The sequence below is a fragment of the Tenrec ecaudatus genome, chromosome 16 (assembly GCF_050624435.1).
Source record: "Tenrec ecaudatus isolate mTenEca1 chromosome 16, mTenEca1.hap1, whole genome shotgun sequence".
Taxonomy (NCBI): domain Eukaryota; kingdom Metazoa; phylum Chordata; class Mammalia; order Afrosoricida; family Tenrecidae; genus Tenrec; species Tenrec ecaudatus.
The window spans coordinates 10,977,112-10,996,832 of NC_134545.1; the positions used below are offsets into that span (position 1 = coordinate 10,977,112).

The following is a 19,721-nucleotide window of genomic DNA, read 5'->3' on the forward strand; positions in this document are numbered from 1 at the left end:
AAAGTCATTGCTGTAGATAGTGTTTATGGCTCAGAATCATCATAATACACACAGCCAGGATAGCTTACTTGCATGAAGGGTTTGACTCTGATGCAGAACGCTATTCTTAAAGGAAGTCCCAAATTAGATAATTATGTAATGTCTGGTTTGTATCCTAAAATTTTTTAAAACCATTTTGTTTTACATCTCAAATAACTTAGAAGGAAACAGCATTACCTGAATAAGTTATGATTCCCATAAGTTCTTTTGTGGCAAGGAGGAAATAAATAAAGATCATTGTTAGACAAGGTAACCTTTATAAATAATAAGCAGGCAGACACTTATGTGTGTGAATATATGTCTATTTGTAACAAGTATAAATAATCTTGAATATAAAGTTCCTTTTATGATTGATCTTATATTTTTGATACATAGTTCAGTATAGAGGCCCCTAGCCACATGTAACTATTTATTAATTACAATTTATAATTCATTCCCTAACCATATGTCACAGGGTATTGTAATGGACAGTTTAAATATAGAATATTTCCATAATTATGGAAAGAGATCCTCTAAAGATAGATATTCTTTGATATTTTTTCCCACAGATATATGTACATTATTCCTATTTTACAGAAATGATATCATACTAAATAGCTTATTTTTTATATATGTTTGACTGATATCTTTTTTTTTACTGACATCTTTTTATTTTACTGCATGTACATATTGATTACATGAATCTTTTAATTGTATGATACCAGATCTGTTGCCATGAATTGACTTTCTACATGGTGAAGCTAATATGGATATTTTAGAAATATGAAAAGTTTTTGTTTAATTGAATATATTTTATTAAACTTTTGTCCTTTCTTATACTACCATCTGTGCTATAAGGAGCTGTACCTTAAAGTGGGGTGTAAATGTTTATCAGGCCTATTAAAAGCTGGGAAGTATTTTGGAACTATGATAAGGAAGTTAGAGAATGTTTTGGGTTTTTTTAAGTCTACTAAAATATTTATGGCTGAAATATTAATTTAAAATTTTTTTCTTCTGTCCACTAACACAGGCCACGCATGCTCATACTAATGAAGTGGTGGCAGTTAAGAAAATGTCCTATAGTGGAAAGCAAGCACATGAGGTAAGATAAACATTTCATATATATGAATTGACATGAGCTTGATGGTAGAAGTCATTCTTTGAACACTTCTTTATCACAATTCTTTTTCCCTAAATATTCCTTTTTTTCTCAACAGATTTTTAAAAACCATTTTATTGGAGGCTCGTACAACTCATAACAATCCATACATACATCCATTGTGTCAAGCATATTTGTACATTGATTGCCCTTATCATTCTCAAAACATTTGCTTTCTACTTGAGCCCTTGATATCAGCTCCTCATTTTTTGCCTCTTTCCTTGCCCCCCATGAACCCTTGATAATTTATACGTTATTATTATTTATTATTATTACATCTTATACTGTCCAATGTCTCCCTTCACTCACTTTTCAGTTGTCCGTCCCAAAGGAAGGGGGTTATATGTGGACCTTTGTAATCAGTTCCCCTTTTCTACCCCACCTTCACTCTATCCTCCCAGTATCACTACTCTCGCCACTGGTCCTGAGAGGTTCATCTGTCCTGAATTCCCTGTGTTTCAAGTTCCTATCTTTACCAGTGTGCATCCTCTGGTCTAGCCGGGTTTGTAAGGTATAATTGGGATCATGGTAGAGGTGGGGGAAGAAGCATCAAAGAACTAGAGGAAAGTTGTATGTTTCATCATTGCTACACTTTACCCTGACTAGCTCGTCTCCTTCCTCCCACCCTTCTGTTAGGGGATGTCCAGTTGCCTACAAATGGGCTTTGGGTCCCCACTCCGCACTTCCCCTCATTCACAATGATATGATTTTTTGTTCTTTGATGCCTGATACCTGATCCCTTCAACACCTCATGATCACACAGGCTTGCGTGCTTCTTCCATGTGGGCTTTGTTACTTCTCATCTAGATGGTCACTTATTTTATCTTCAAGCTTTTAATAGCCAGGCACCATCAGCTTTCTTTATCACATTTGCTTATGTACTCATGTTGTCTTCAACGATCATGTCGGGAAGGTGAGCATCATAGAATGCCAGGTTAATAGGACAAAGTGCTCTTGCATTGAGGGAGTACTTCCGTGGAGGCCCAATGTCCATCTGCTACTTTAATATTAAACCTATAAATATATGCATGTAGATCTATTTCCCCTTCATCATAAATAAATATATTTACACATGTATATACCTGTATTTAGACTATATAAATGTCCTTTGACTCCTAGCTTTTTCCTCTATTTCTTTTTACTTTCCTCTTTTCCCACTATCATGCTCAGCCTTCATTTGGGTTTCAGTAATTCCTCTCGGTTACATTGCCCTTGATCAAGCCCAACAGGCCTCTTACACCCTCCTCACCACCGATTTTGGATCACTTGTTGTTCCCTTGTCCCTCGGTTTGTTAACACCACTTCCTTTCCCCCACCTCCCTTTCTCCCATGTCCCCCTGGTATGGTTGGTCCCATTATTTTCTCCTCCAGATTGTTTATCCTGCCTATCTTATCTAGATAGACCTGCAGAGATAATATGCACAAAAATAAGACAGAGCAAAACAAAGCAACAAAAGAAAACAAAATAGCCCCAACAACAAAGACTAATGGGGAAAAAAAGAAAAGTCTGTAAATAGTTCAAGCTGTTTGTTGACTTTAGGAGTGTTTCCCAGTCAAGTCTGATGGGGTGCCATGCCCTGGCCCCACAGTCTAACTTTGGTGTTTCCTTGGGACTTCCTTGCTCTGTTCCCCTTGCTGTTCTGTTGTATGCCCTTAGTGTTTTGCCTTGGTGTGGTGGGGTCTGATCGGGTGCAATTCCTACATTATGTCTCCAGTGTTGTCCCCTGTAGGGCTATGGGATCAGTGAGGGATGTTGTGTCTCATAGTGGGGCCAGCCATATGGTCCTCTTTATGCATTGGATGCTCTGAGGAGGGATTTTTGTCCTCATGCCTTGGTGGGCCAGGATGTGCTCCACTCTCTCTTCCTCCCCTTTCATATGCTCCTGTGTGCTCTGATCAGACATGTCTTTCTCCCTAAACTGTAGCTTCGGTGCTGTCCTCTGAAGTAAATTATTTGTAGGGGGTAAAGGGTGGTGGTGGTGGTGGCTGTCCACATAGTTGGGATTAGAACCGTAGTTGGGATTGGGACTAGCCCCTCAGAGTTTCTACTTGTTCCCTGCTTCGTGCTGGTATGTTGCATTCACATCTTGGAGCGCCTGGTTGAAGTCTGGGCTCTCTCTCCCTGTGGAGATATACACAATACCCTCCCTTTGGGTGGGTTAGTGCCCTATTCCCCTGCTACCCATATCTTTTCTTTTTCCCCTCTCCTTTTTAGTTGGCTGCCAGATGTATCCCTGGATTTAGTCTAGCCCCCTACTTTACTACCTGGATCTCACCCCAGGAATGTTTGTATGCAGTACCTTTTTCCCTATGCCCCTTTTGCATTTTTTTAAAGCTTACAACAACGGACTCATGTTGTACTTGTCCTTTTGTGATTGGCTTACTTCTCTTAGCATAATTTCCTCCAGTTCTTCCCATGTGGCAATTAGCTTCGTGTGTTCAACACTACTTTTTAGCTATGCATAGTACTCCATGTATGTATGTATAATAGTTTTTTTTAATCCATTTGTCGGTTGATGGAAATTTGGCTTGTTTTTAACTCCATGCAATTGTGAACTGTGATGTGATGAACATTGGAGCACAGATGTCTGGCCGTGGTTTGTTTCTTGCCTCTTCTGGGTATTTTCCCAGTAGGGAGTTTGCTGGGTCATGTGGTAGCTCAATTTCCATCTGTTTTAGATATCGCCAAATCAATTTCCATAGTGGTTTTACATACCTACAGGTCTACCAGAAGTAGATGAGAGTTACTGTCTCACCACAGCCCCTCCAACACTTGTTGCTTTCTGATTTTTTGAATTGGGCTATCTTTGCAGGTGTTAGGTGGTATCTCCTTGTTGTTTTAATTTGAATTTCTCTATGACTAATGATCAGGAACATGTTCTCAATATGTTTATTGGCCATTTGGATTTCTACCCCTGTGAAATTTGTTCAGATCCTTTGCCCACTTCCTCAGTGGGCAATTAGTTATTTTCTTTTTGGAAGTAGCAGAGTATTGTAGATTATAGTAATAAGGCCTTTGTCTGATGTGTCATTGCTAAAAATGTTTTCCCAGTGTGTGGGCTCTCTTATTACTCTCTTGGTGAATTCTTTCAATGTACATATATTTTATCTTCCGTATATCCCACTTGTCAGTTTGCGACTCATTCATATTTGTGTCTTTCCCTATTTCTGATAGCCTATGTATTCCCTGTGCCAAAGTTCTCTATTTGGTCCCATTCCTTCATTGATGGCCCTAATAGTTTGAGGTTTTACCCCGAGGTCTGTGATCCACCTTGAGTTTATCTTGTGCATTGGGTGAGATAAGGGTCTTGCTTCATTTTTCTGCAGGTAGAGATCCATTTTTTCCAGCACCACTTGTTGAAGAGGGCATCTGCTTCCCATTTGGTATTCTGGGGGCCCTTATCAAAGATCAGTTGTCTGTATGCTCATGGTTTTATTTCTGGGTTTTCAGTTCTTTTCCATTGGTCTGAGTATCTGTCATTATAATAATACCATGTGGTTTTGACCACTGTGGCTGTATAATATGTACTAAAGTCAAGTAAAGCAAGCCCTCCCACTGTGTCTTTCTTCTTGAGAAGTTCTCTGCTCAGTCGGGGCTTCTTCCCTCAGCTTTTCCATTTATTGGAAGAAAGATGAGGGTAATTATATCGGGATAGCATTAAATTTATATAGTACCTTGGGCAGAACTGACATCTTTACTATATTGAGTTTTCCGATCCACGAGCACGGGATATTTTCCGTTATGTTGAGGTCACTCTTGGTTTCTTGTAATAATGTTCTATAGGTTTGATTTTTATTTTTTAATATTTTTTTCATATAAATCGTTTGTTCTTTTAGTCAAGTATATCCGTAGATATTTCAAATTGTGCTTGGTTATTGTAAAGGGTACCACCTTTTAGATCTCCTCCTCTGTGGTCTTATCTGATGTGTATAGCAGTCTGATACACTTCTGTTTGTTGATCTCGTTTCCTGCCACTCTGCCATACTCCTCTATTGCTTCCAGTACTTCCCTTGTGGAGCTTTTGGGATTTTCCATATAAAAAATCATATCTGTAAATAATGATAGTTTCACCTCTTCCTTCCCTTATGCTGTTAGCTAAAACCTCCAGTACAATGTTAAATAAAAGTGGGAACAAGGGACATCCTTCTCTGCTCCCCTTTTTCAATGAGATTGTGTTCATCTTTTCTCCATTGACTACCACATTGACTGTTGTTTTTATCATATATGTCTTGTATTATCTTGAGGAATTTTCTTACCATTCCTATCTTCTCAAGTGTCTTAAACAGGAATGGGTGTTGGATGTTGTCGAATGCTTTTTCTGCCTCTATTGAAATTATCATGTGGTTCTTATACTTTTTCATGTCAATGTGGTGAATGATACTAATGGTCTTTCTTATGTTGAACCATCCCTGCATCCCTGGTATGAATCCCACTTGGTCATGGTGAATTATTTGTTTTATATACTTTGGTATTCTATTGGTCAGTATTTTGTTAAGGATTTCTGCATCAATGTTCATTGGAGATAGTGGTCTGTAATTCTTGATTCTTGTGGGATCCCTGCCTGGTTTCAGTATCAGAGTTATACTCGCTTCAGAGTGGAAGTTCAGGAGTTTGCCATCTTTTTCTATGTTCTTGAAGAGTTTGTGTAGGATTGGTGTCAGTTCTTTCCTGATTGCTTGGTAGAATTCTCCTGTGAAGCCATTTGGTCCAGGGGATTTTTTTGTTGGTAATCCCTTAATAACCTTGTGTATTTCTTCAATTGCTAAAGGTCTGTTGAGATTCTTGACATCCATCAGGGGTAGTCCAGGAAAGTATTGTTTTCCAAGAATTTGTCCATGTCTTCCAAGTTCTTGAATTCATTGGAGGACAGTTCTTCATAGTACTGTCCTTCATAGTCCTTTTAATTTCATTAAGATCTGTTGTAATGTTCCCTCTTTCATCCCTCCTCTTGGCTGTTGAAATTTGTTCCTTCCTTTCTTTGGTTAAGTTTGTCAGCAATCTGTTGATTCTGTTTATCGTTTCAAAGAACCAACTTTTAACAGCATTAACTTTGTTCTATAGGTTTCCTATTTTCCCTCTCCTGAATCTCATTCCTGAATTTATTATTTCTTTTCTTTTGAAATTAATAGGATTGTCCTGTTGACTCTGCTCCATTTGCTGTAAATTTTGTGCCAGGATATCAATCATGAGTCTTTCTTTCTTTTTCATGTGTGCATGTATTGCTATGAAGCTTCCTCTGATAACTGCTTTTGCGGTGTCCCATAAGTTTTGGTATGTCATGTGCTCATTCTCATTGGTTTCTAGAAATTTCCTAATTTCATCTCTGTTCTAGGCCAGTGCACATTTCTTTTGCAATAGTTATTCATCCTCCAATTATTTGCTCTTGTTTTCTTCATCTTCCTTTTGTTGATTTCCAGCCTTATGGCACAGTAGTCAGAGAGAGAGGTCTGTATGATATCAATGTGCTTAAATTTTTGCAAATTCACCTTATGCACCAGCATGTGGTCTATCTTCGAATATGTGCCATTATCTGTCAGGTTAAATTGTCTAGCTATAGTGTTTAGATCTCTAGCTTCCTTGTTGAGTTTCTTCGCTGTGATCTACCTTTCTCAGACAGTGGTGTAATAAGGTCATCTACTGTAATTTTTGAGGTTGTGATTTATTTCTTTATCTTTTGTAGTGTTTGGTTGATGTATTCAGTGGGTCTCTCCTTTGGGGAATATATGTTTAAAATGTGTAGTGGTTCTTTGTCTAACATTCCCTTGAGCATTATACAGTGTCCCTCCTTATCTCTTTTTATGGTTTTCACTTTGAGGTCAAGATTATCCAAGATTAGGATTGCAATCCCTGCTTTTTTTCTTTTTCCCCCCTGCTTGTTTTTAATTGCTGTTTGTTTGGCATGCTTTTCTCCAGCCTTTCTCGACTATTTTTGTCTATTGTCTTTACATATGTCTCCTGTAGGCAACAGATTGATGGATTGTGTTTCTAAGACAGTATGCTAGCCTCAGTCTTTTAATGCCTAAATTCAGTCCATTGATATTCAGGGTTATTATCTCCATCTGTGGACTCTGTGATGTCATCTTATACCTTTTGTGTTGGGTGTTTTCCTACCTCTCTTTCTTATCAGTGTGTTGCGTGAGTGTGTGTGCATGTGTGTGTGTCATCTTGACTTCTTTTAGCTCTTAAGCCAATGCTATCTTGGGGTATTTTTTCTCTTTGTTGCTCTCTGTGTGGGGTTGTTCTATGTGCTGGTCTCTTATTTATGCTTGGTGAGTGCTGTTCTTCTGTACACACTGGGTGAGCAAAGATCTTTTGTAGGGCTGAGTTTCTTCTAACGTATTCTTTGAGTTTTTCCTTGTCTGGGAAGACTCATACTTCTCCATCTCTCTTGATAGATAATTTGCCTGGGTAGAGTGTTCCAGGGTTTCCATTATTTTCCTTCAATTTTTAAAATATGTTACTCTACTCTCCTATCTCCTTCATAGTGTCTGCTGAAAGGTCTGAGTATATCCTTATTTGAGAACCTTTATATATGATTACTTATTTTGCCCTAGCTGCTCTCATGATTTTCTCCTTTTTCTCAAAGTTGGATATTTTATTATGTGCCTTGATGACTTCTTCTTGGCATTCAGTCTAGCTGGTGTTCTTTCAGCCTTCTAATTGGTTGCCTGGTTTTCATTCATTAAACTGGGGAAGTTTTCCTCCAAGAATTCCTTCACTATTGTTGCAGATGACTTCTTTATTGTGTCTTTCTCCAGTAATCAAATTATACTGATGTTGTTCCTCTTCATAGCATCAGACATAGCTCTTAGGTTTTCTTCAGGTTCTCTGATGATCTTATTAAATTTTTGTTCATGTTTGTAGTCTTCTTAGCTGTCCTCTAGGTCACTGGTGCAGTTCTCTGCTTCCTCCAGTCAATTGGTGAAGCCCATGAGTTTGCTACTAGTTTTTCTTATTTTGTCCCTAAGATCTTGAATTTTCCTTTGGTATATGGACATTATCTCCTCTATCACTTCATCCTTTTTCTGTATTGTTTCCCTCATATCCTGTATGACTCCAGTAGCATCCTGAAATTTTCTTTCTGTGGCAGATCAATGTCTACTTCTTGTATGCACGTCATTAGGTTCAGGACATCTTCTGCCATTGCATTTTGTCTTCTGTTTTTCTTTGAGGTTGTTGGGGCTGATTCCTGTTTGCGTGGCATTGTTTTAGAAAAGCTAGGTGCCATTTTCCAGGAAGTTGAAGAGCACTGGCTCTCTCTGGGAGACTCATAGGAATGCTTCTTCATACTGCCTGCAGCTAATTTCACTATGGCATCGGGCTACCACTTTATCCTCCTGTGGCTTTACTCTTTCCCTAGTCAACCAGTATTCTGTTATTTGGAGGGTTAGTTGGATGTTCCTCTCAGGGGACGCTGGTTGGGTTTTTGTGGACTCCTGAGGATGGTGCTGTACTGGGTGACCTCACAGGAAGCCGTGATGGTGTGGCCCATGGTAGCTTGGGGTGCTGCAGAGGTGGTGTCAGAGTACCCGCTGCAACAGTGGTGCCACAGAAGGCTGGTGGGTGCCTCCTTTGGTATAGAGCACCGCGAATGGTGGTCAGAATTTCCCTGGTCAGGTATATCACTGCAGAGGTTAGGCAGAGGTTCCTGTAGCAGCGTGGAATTTTTGCAAGTGTTCTTCAAGCTGCCTTTGGCTGTGTGAGGCACTATGGCAGGCGGGAGGAAATTCCCTCAGTCATGTGGGACCACAGAGGATGGTTAGGAGTTCCCTCAGCCACGCAGGCAGGATTTTCCCCAAAGAAGGTGGGAAGGACTTCCCCAGCCACGTATTAAACACTGCAGTGGGTGGGCGGACAGAATTTTCCTGGGAAGAAGTTGGGCGGAATATCTCCTGGTGGAGGGTGGGTGGGCTTTTCCCCAGCCTCTGGTTATGCTGCTGAAGGTGGAGTTCTTTTAGCTGGGTGGAGGGCAGGCATAAATGTCCTAGGCTAAGGGGAGTGGTCTGGAGGTCAGCAGTGATGTGTGAGAAAAAGGAAGGGAAAAAGAAAAGAAAGAAAAAAAAATGAAGCCCGCTGAGACTCGGGGTGGGGGGTAATACAGAATAGAGGGAAAGAAAAGTAACAATATAGCTGAGCCCCAGTCCACATGGACCAAGAATCAAAATGATGACATCTGTGGGAAGAGAAAATGGATAGGTTCAATATCATCAGTCAAAATAAGGCTAGGGACCAACTGTGGAACCAGTGCAAATTCCTCATATCCAAGTGTAGGTTGGAGGTGAAGATAATTAAAACAAGCCCACAAGCGCTTAAAATGTATATCGCATCTGAATTTACAGGCCATCTCAAGAACAGATTTAATACTACTGAAGACCAGATGAGTTGTGGGATGACATCAAGGTGTGAAAAAAGTTAAAGAACATTAAAAAAATAAAGGAATGAAAACAAAGTTGATTCCAGAGACTCTGAAACTTGTTTTTGAATGTAGAGTAGTTATAACAAATGGGGGAGGGAGGATTTTGAAGTATAAGAGCTGAATGGGGAATTTTAAAAGGCGGTTTGAGAAGACAGACTATTATACTGAAATATGCAAAGGCCTGGATTTAGAAAATCAAAAGGGAAGAACATCTTCAGCATATTCAAAGCTGAAAGAACTGAAGAAAAATACAAGTCTCAATTTGCAGTATTTAAGGATTCTATGGGCAAAATAATGAATTATGTAGGGCACATAAAAAGAAGGTGAAAGAAATACAGAGTCAATGTACCCAAAAGAATTTATCAGCATTCATCTATTTCAATAAGTAATATATAATTTAAGAATGCTATTAAAGGAATAAGTTAAAGCTACACTGAAAGCCTTAAGCTAAAAACAAAGCGCTAGGTGAAGAGCCCTGGTAGGGCAGTGCTTTTGCACTGGGCTGCTAAGCGCAAGGTCAGCAGTTTGAAACCACTAGTCGCTACTCCCATACAGAATTACAGTCTCAGAAACTCACAGGGGCAAGTAGAACACTGTCCTAGGGTCACTATGAGTCGCCATCAATGGTAGTGAGTTCACTTTTTTTCAAGGAGTTGGCGGAATATTAATAGAAATATTTCAACAAATGGATGCAGTGCTGCCAGCACTTGTCTATTCCAAGACATTTAAAAGACAGCTACCTGGCCAACTAACTGGAAGAGATCTGTATTTGTGCCCATTTCATAGAAAGGTGATCCCACAGAATATGGAAATGATTTAATAATATCACATGCAAGAAATTTTTCCTCCAGATAATTTAAAAGTTGTTGCAGCAGAGTATAGATAGGTACCTGCCAGAAATTCAATTCAAATTCAGAAGAGGACATGGAATGATGTCACATGGATCTGGGATGAAAGCGGAGAACACTAGAAAGATGTTTACTTGTAGACTCCTCAAAGGTTTTCAATTATGTGAATCATTATAAATTATGGATAACAAATTTTTGTTATGGATAACATTGCAGAGAGAAGGAATTCTAGAACACTTAATTACACTTGTTTGGAACCTCCACTTAGATCATGATAATTGTTTTAAAATCAGGAAAGGTATGCATCAGGGTGATACTCTTCCACCACTCTTACTCAATCTGTATGCTGAATAAATAATCTGAGTGCTAGACTGTCTGAAGAAGAATATGGCATTAAGGATGGAGAATGTCTCATTAATAACCTACAATATGCAAATAACAGAAAATCTTGCTGAAACCAAAGAGAACATGAAGTACTTACTTTTGAAGATCAAATAATACAGCTTTCAGTATTAATTACAACTCAATGTTTAAAAAAATCCTTATAACTTGACCAATAGACAACATCAAACATTATGGTAAACAGAGAAAAGACTGAAATTGTCAAGGATTTCATTTTAGTTGGATCTACGAAATGCTCATGGAAGCAGTATTCAAGAAAATATATTGTAGTGTGCAAATATGCAGTATACAACTCACTTAATTAGCTAAAGAGTAAAGTTGGCACTTGGAGGACTAAGGTTTACCAGACTCAAGCCATGGCATTTTCTATTACCTCATACACAGGTGAAAACTGAACAATGATTAAGGAAGATTGGAGTATTAATGCAGTTAAATGATGGTAGTGGTCTATTAAAAGTACCATAGACTACCAGAAGAACAAATTTATCATGAATAAGTATAGCCAGAATGGTCCTTAGAAATGAGGATGGAAGACTTCATTCATCTCATGTACTTTGGACATGTTATCTGGAGAGACCACTTCCAGGAAATGTACACCATGCTTGGTAAAGTAGAAGGTCAGCATACGTGAGGAAGACCGTCAGTGGGGTGAATTGACATAATGGCAGCAAAAATTGTGGGGATGAGACGGGACTAGGCAGTGTTGCCTGTGAATTGGAACAAATTCAAGGGCACATAATAACAAGAACATTCTAGCTCAATCAGCTGTTTTGCAGAATAAGACATGAATTGTGTATACTATGGCTTTACTATAATATAGTTGAGCATATATTTACATTGTATAATCAATGTAAAAACAACTTTGAATTTTTTCATTTATTTTATGTCTATTAATATAATAATGCATATATGTATATATTTGACAATAAAATCATAGTTTACATTTTAAAATAAAATATGTTTCTTGACTTCAGCAGAAATAGTAAGATTAAAAAAATAGTAAGCTACTCTTAATTTTTTTGTTTTTTACTTTTTATTATGAATTGCATAAAGGTTTATAGAGCAAATCAGTTTTCCATTTAGGAATTCATACGCATTTTCGTTCATGTCATTAATTGGAATCCCCTGGATGTGACTTATTTATCCTGCTTTTCTCTGTGTTTTCTCTTTCCATAGAAATGGCAAGATATTCTAAAGGAAGTCAGATTTTTACGAAAATTGAAGCATCCCAATACCATAGAATACAAAGGCTGCTACTTAAAAGAACATACTGCTTGGGTAAGAGGACCTTTAGCACCTTTTCTTTTTTCTCTCCCTTTTTTCTTTAATTATATTTTTGATCAAATTGTCGATTCAATTTCTGTCCCATTTGACTTTTGTTATCGATGTTTTCCATGAATTTCAGAATCTTCTTGGAAAAATTAATAATCTTTTCATTCCACTCATTTTCCATGAATTTTCTGAGGTTAAATATGATATATAACCTTTGGAAATTCCATTCTGTGAATTCTCAGTGACAGAATGGTTTTTTAAAAAGACCCCCATCATTTTATAATGATTTATTTGTCAAAACAACAGGCATTCTAGAATTTTACTTTTTTTATCATTTTTCTTCATCCATTCCAATTCTCTGGAAGTGTTGAGTTGTGCTTGTCTGATATTACCATCACTAATTTCTACCAAATTTGCTTTTAATCTGCATTAAGTTCTTTGTATATTTTTATAGGTTTGCATGTGTGGTTTTTGGTTAGTGAATTGGCACTTTTAGAGGATGAAAGTGTTATGCTTGTGCATTACCAGATTGCACTTTCCAAGTTGGAGTCCAATTTCACTATAATTTATTGAGTACTTACCATGTACTAAATCCTTTCTTACTTATTACATTCAGTTAGTGATTTTAGCTCCTAGATAGACTGTATCAAACGGTACACTTAACTATTTCAAGACCCATGGAATATATAAAATCCACATACATTGCCCACCTTGAGGGTTTAGTGGGAAGCTGGTATCCCACTTTAAGTGTGTGCTACTCTCTGGTGGTGGGTGCTCTGTGTAATTATGCAAATCTGAAGAAATCCCACCAAACTTAAGACTAGAGACCCCTTAAGACATATGTGTCCCACTAATTGTATCAAAATCCATATTTCCTAAAAAAAAGTCTTTTTAAAAATTACATTCAAAATGCATTCTATTGCTGAAAATACATGGTTTAGAAGAATTAAAAGCAGAAACTAATTCTGTCTTGAAAGGGCTAAGCAAGAACATTACTCTTCAAGCAGTGTTTAAAATATTTAGAGTTTATTTTCCATCGGGTCACCAGGAGTCAGAAATGGCTCATTGGCAGTGATTTTGGTGTTTTGTGCTTTTTCTAGGTAAAGAAATTCACCAAAGGAATCTTGGAAATCTGACCTATAATAAGCTCGGGGATATTGGGTGGGCAGAGTAAATGTTACATTGCAAAAACCAAGTGCTTTTTCTCTTATGTTTCAAGTCTTCAAAAAGTCCCCTAAGCTCTCCTTTGAAGCCAGTTTACTCTTAGAAAACATAAAATGCTAGTAAACTTGATTAACTGGTTTCTGTCTGTAACCACTATGATAGACTATTGTAGAAGAAGGTCATAGGATCTGAGCTGCTGAGCTAGGCATACAGATAGTTGCGAAAATAACTTGATCATAGGAAGCAGGCAGGGAAGCTAGAGAACAGAACCAGTAGTTCAAAGGCAGAACAACTAGAGCTGTTTAGTGTCAGTAGTGAACAACCAGCCATAGGTCAAGTGTCCTTGTGAATTAGCCTAGCAAATCACTTGTGGGCAGAAACCAGATAACTTAGCATATCAGCACTTGATGAAACTTCAGAGTAAACAGCTTCAAATGAGAGCTTGGGGTGAGGGTGGGGAGGTTCTGAAGGCATGAAACAGAAGAGTTAGCACTTGGATTTTGCCCTTCTGTTATGGAATCATAGGGAAAATAATACTTAAGATAAAACACTTAGAAGTACTTTCTATCAATTAAAACTATTTTAAAAGATAAGCATAACTATATTATCTATAGTGTTTGCTTACCTGGGTCTTCATATTTAAAAAATGAAAGGAATAAATAAGTTGATACGATGATGTCTAAATGATTATAGAAATTGTATGTTTTCTAATGAATATGCAAGGGGCCCTTGTGACACAGTGGTTAGGTGCTCAGCTACTAACCCCAAAGTCAGCATTTCTAACCCCAAGTCCCTCTGGGGCAGAAAACTAGGACTATTTGCTTAAAGATGACTGCTGGAAGAGGCCTCCAGCGCAATTCTACTCTGTCCCATAGGGTAGCTATGAGTTGTAATTGACTCACTCCCAATCAGCTTGGCTAGTTTTGTAAAATGAACGTGCATTATTTTAGAATAATAAAATAATTTATGGAAGTAAGTGTGTGTGTGTGTGTGTGTGTGTGTGCGTGTGTGTGTGTGTCTAATAGTGGTCACTGAGCACTCATAGTTCTGACCTTGGCTGTTGATCAGAAGTCTGGGGCACCAAAACACTGGGAGGTGGGAAAGAAAAGCATTTTATTTTCTTACATTCTTGCTGTTTAAAAGCCTCTGAAGATGGAGTCTTGGTAGCATAGCGGGTTACAAGTTAGGCTGCTGACCACAAGGTTGGCACTCTGAACCCACCAGCAGAAATCTGAAGCTGTCTGTCCTGTCTGTCTCTCAGAAACCCAAAGGGGCAGCTCTGCTCTGGCCTACAGGCTTGGAATCAACTCCATGGCAATGGGTTTTTTGCAATATTGCAAACCTAGTAAGCTTTAATAGTATTTTAATAATGATCTAGAAATAATTTGAGATACAAACTTAAATATCTCACATCTCTAAGGGGTTTGAGATAAAGCAGGCTACAGAATTAGATTACATCTAAATAATATGTATGTATTTAATAGAACTTTTAAATATGAGAATAGGCAATGTATAACTTACTGGTTTATTTTATGTAACTGAACATTGTAATTTATATTATAACCTCCAAACCCAAATCCCACAGGACAAGGTAGAACTGTCCCTATAGTTTTTTTTTAGATTAATCCTTTATGGAAGTAAAAAGCCTCATCTTTCTCCCATGGAACAGTTGGTGATTTTGAACTGTTGACCTTGCAGTTAGCAGCCCAATATGCTACCACTATATCATTAGGGCTCCTTATTATAACCTACCTAACCTGAACCCTCTTTAAAACAAGGTAGCCTGGAAACTAATAAGTAAATGCCTGAGCAATTTTAACTTGACTCTTTCTATAGTGAGTGTGTCCATATCTAGCTCCTTTCTAGCCTCAGACTAATTCCAAGTAGTCAGTAATGAAAAATATCATGATATGGAAATTGTAAACATCAATTACTACCAAATGACCAAAATTTAATTCACATCCAAGCATATCAGAATGTTTATTCTACTAGTATTCTTTTTTCTTTAGTTTTTTATTTCTTTGTTTTGGTTTGAGGGTTTTGTTTGTTTGGGGGGTGGGGAAGAACTTTTTAGTGTTTTTTTCATTGATTTTTATTGTTCTGGTTATTATTTTAATCTATTACAGTTGGTGATGGAATATTGCTTAGGCTCAGCCTCAGATTTATTAGAAGGTAAGACTAAAAGCACTCTTCCCTCCTTTCTGTTATACTTTGACAGATGTTATCTCTTTTATACCCAAGAACCATTTGGACAAAGTAAATGGATGATGGCTCGGACTTAAACAGTATATGAATAAGCTAGACACGCTATTTTTAAAGATCATTTTATTAAAGGCTCGGTCTCTAACAGCTCTTATAACAATCCATACATCAATTGTATCAAGCATATTTGTACATATGTTTCCATCATTATTTTCTAAACGTTAACTTTCTATTTGAGCCCTTGGTATCAGCTCTTCTTTTTTCCCTCCCTTCCCCCTGCCACCATCATGACCCCTTGATAAATTATAATTTTTTTTCATATCTTACAGACACCACATGGTTTCTGTTGTTCATCCCCCCCTGGGGTGGGGGTGGGGAGGATTGTGTGTCAATCATTGCGATAGGTTCCCCCTTCCTCCCCTGCTTTCCCCACTTTCGCCTTACTGACCTGATAGCACTATGCCCATTTTGTTCCTAAGGGGGTTATCTGACCTGGATTCCGTGTGTTGTGAGCTCTTCTCTGTCCCAGTGTACCTTGGTTTCCATGTTCTGTGAGCTCTTAAGTATCCCAGTGTACGTGGTCCAGTCTAGCCTCCAATGAAGGCATGGCTGTGATCATGACAGTGAGGTGGGATGAGGAAGCCTCAGGGAACCAGAGAAATATTGTATGTTTCATCGGTGCTATCCTGCACCCTGGTTGACTCATCCCTTCCTTGCGACTCTTCTGTGAGTGGGTGTCTAACTATCTACAGATGGGTTTGGGGGCTCTGCTCTGACCCCTCATGTTCTCAACAATATGTTTTTTGTTTGTTTGTTTGTTTGTTTGTTTGTTTGTTTGTTTGTGGTCTTCTGATGCCTGTTACCCGTCGACACATCATGATCCCACAGGCTGGTGTGCTTCTTCCATGTGACTTGTTAGACAGACTGTGATCTATGCAGTGTCACTGAAAATATTTGGAGGGATGATTAGCAACCCTCTTGCTGTTTTAATTCAGGCAGGTACATCTGAAATATCTGGCTTTTGTGATGTGACATGTATAACAAAAAACATCATATTTCTGTAGTAGATGCTATCAAATCATATTGCTATTGGACCTTTTCAAATATCTCGACTGACCCGCATCTCCTTTGCAAATGTTGCTATAACCAGAAACTATGAAAATTCTATATGTATATTTTAAAAACTTTCTTATATTACTCTTGACCTCTGAATAGAAATTACTTATTAGCTGCTTTCACAAATAATGAAAACCTGTATTTAGGAGGGGTAATTATAGATGGCTTTCTGGCAGACGATAATGTAACCTTAAACACTTGACGCACTTAGAATGTGGTCAGAAGGGAATGATAAATTTGGGCCTGGCTTGTTGGAGTAATGTGACTTTGACTTGCACAGCTGATAAAGTAAATTAGCAGTGCCTCACTCAAAGAACATCATGCTTGTTTGTTTTGTTTTAAGGGATTCATTTGTTTCAGGATTTTGGTTGAATTTTTTAACTGCCCTTGGGTTTTATGTTACCTAATTTATTTTATTGCTATTCTAGAGAAATTATATATTCTATCTATTGAAGTGACTGTGTCATTTGAGAAAGTATAACTCAGTCTGGCGTAGTTGCATAAGATGATAAACAGGAATGAAACTGATCATCTGATCCTGACTTATTTTGCTTCTCCAGTTCATAAGAAACCGCTTCAGGAAGTGGAGATCTCTGCCATTACTCACGGTGCCTTGCAAGGGCTAGCCTACCTGCATTCTCATGCATTGATTCATAGGTAAGTTTAGAGCTAATTATGCTTTTATTGCGGTTATAGGACCATCTATTTAAGGGATTTTTGAAATTAGTGCATGCTCCAATGTTTAGAGTGCCCGAGGATTTATGGGAAGTGAATAGGTTTTTGCTGCATTTGCTGCTGCTGGGTGCAAGGAGTAAAGCCAGAGTTTAGCTTCTATCCCTGGTTGTTCCCATATGCCCACAAAGACTTTTATCATCTCTGTTCTGTAGATAACTCTTTTCCAGACAGGGTGTTGCAGGGAAATTTGAGGAAGGACTAGCAACTGTTCCCATCCCTTTATTTTAAGATACTGTGTCAGAAAAGTAGAAAAGAAAGAACCTTTCTTCCATGTATTTATTTTTAATATCCAGCTGTCATTGAGTCCATACTGACTCCCAGGGGTCCTAGATGACAGTAGAGTGACTCTAGGGTTTCCCAGGCTGTAACTCTTTATGGGAGCAGTAAGTCTCATCTTGTACCTTCAGAGCAAACCAATGGGTTCAAACTGCTGATCTTGCAGTGAGCAACACAAGAAACCACCCACGATACCACCAGGTTTTCATACATATACTTAAGAAGTTATTTTATTTACTTGACAGATGAAGAAATTGAGCCTCATACATGTTTAAATGCATTGCCCACGGTTGTATAGCATTTAGGAACTGGAGTTAGGATGGCAACACAAATTTCTTGACTCCTAATCTAGGATTTTCCTCTACTTTATATTTTCTTTACCACCACTCTGACCTCCCACTACTAACTTCTCCAAAGGATAGCTGTTATTAAGCAATCTTTCCTTTTCTTGGTAAATAGCTAGTCCATTTGCTGTAATGAATGGTAGAAGTGGTGGAGCATGAGGTAGGTGTAAAGGATTCGATCTGGCTCACAAACAAAACACTTGACATTTACTAGGAAGAAGTGAAACTATTAGATCATAGGTTCCCCTTATGATCCTGTGTCAGTCCCCCTAGAGTAAGCATCACCAGTTACTGGTACTACAAAAGCAGAACTTCTGAAAATTCACAAAAAGGGAAAAAAACGCAAACTCACTGTCTTCGGGTCAGTTCGGACTCATAAAGTGGACAGGTCAAAATGAACTTGAGTTATTTATAAGGGTGAGGAAATATACTGAACCATGTCTAACAAATAGTGATGAGATATCTTTAACCATGGTGTCTGTAGATTTAACTTTAACAAACTCTAGATACTAAGCTGTCTTTACTGAATACCAATTTACTTAGGAGCTTTTACCTACTTTTACTTAAAACCACAGCTCAGGGCTTTTTGGTGCCTTTATCATTTTAATCTGTGCATTAGTCCAAAGTTAATCACTTCTTTATTATGTAAAGGAAATTGAGAAGAAAAGAATACTTTTAACATATTCTCTTTATTTAAAAATAAATATTGCCAGATTTTTATTGAATTAAAAGGGAGATTAGTCTTTTGAAGATAATTAATAATTGAATATAATAGGGGAAAGATATTTTTCTGTTGTAAAGAGAAATAAATAATACTTTTTTTTAGTTCTCTCTGCCAATGCCTAGTGTCATCATGAGGAAGGAAACGGAACTTTGGAGGGAAGATTTTTGGAAAACTTGTTTTGGAAGTATTTGAACCTTATCATTTTCAGCTTAACATAAGTTTTTCCTCATTCTCTACTTAATCTTTCCACTGCCCATCAGCTTACAAATTTTGGTTCCTAGTACTCATTACATTCATGCCTTCAAAAAATTCATTCTAAATTATCATTCTAAAGAATGAATTTCTTAAATCTTCTTTTTAAAACTTTTGCTGCATAAAACATCTAATAGATTTCATGATAACCACTTGCAATTCTGTTTGTGGTAATACACTAGAAATGCAATTTCTTAACCCCTAATCCTTGTTTGTTTTGATCTTTCAGGGTCTTCTTTTTACTGTTCAGTGTTATTTTTAAATAACACCTTCTATATAACATGTACCCTCAGTGCCTTAGAGTTGCAGTTACAATTAAAAGCAGAGAGAAAGGGTCACAGGCAAGAAAGAAAAGGTATGTGTGTAGTTGAGGTTTATTGACAGATAGTTGATGCAGAGTCGCTGAAGATCTATTTAGTCTCTAAAACTGTCACATAATTTGGAAGAGGGAAAAACAAAAGGTGGTTGGTTATAAGTGGCACCAGTTTTCCCAGCACAAGGAATACCGTTGGTGTCTGGATTTAGCCTTGAAGAATACGCTTTTTGTAAGTGTAGCAACTGCTTCGGTCTCCTTGTCTGCCATATCCGCCGTGTTTCTCACTGCATTTCCTCCCTCTGAAGAAAGCTCTGCCTTTAAGTAATTACGATGACCTACCTGTAAGTACACCCAGGAATCTGGGACCCCTGACAACATGCAGTAATTACTAAATCCCCTCCTGGCTATCTGAGCTAGGTTTTTTAATAAACTTTTTGTCTTATTAATTGCATGCTCTGACCTATTCCATAATAAAA

General features: G+C 37.9%; 1 protein-coding gene across 2 annotated transcripts in view; it reads left to right on the forward strand.

Annotated features, from left to right (window-relative positions):
- TAOK3 (TAO kinase 3) overlaps nt 1-19,721 on the forward strand; it is a 212,827-nt gene that overhangs the window by 113,912 nt on the left and 79,194 nt on the right. For both annotated transcript variants that reach the window (XM_075533596.1, XM_075533597.1), the window contains 4 exons: nt 1,049-1,120; nt 12,021-12,122; nt 15,407-15,452; nt 17,159-17,255. In XM_075533596.1, the coding sequence (XP_075389711.1) occupies nt 1,049-1,120; nt 12,021-12,122; nt 15,407-15,452; nt 17,159-17,255 (317 nt within the window). The remainder of the gene's footprint in view (nt 1-1,048; nt 1,121-12,020; nt 12,123-15,406; nt 15,453-17,158; nt 17,256-19,721) is intronic.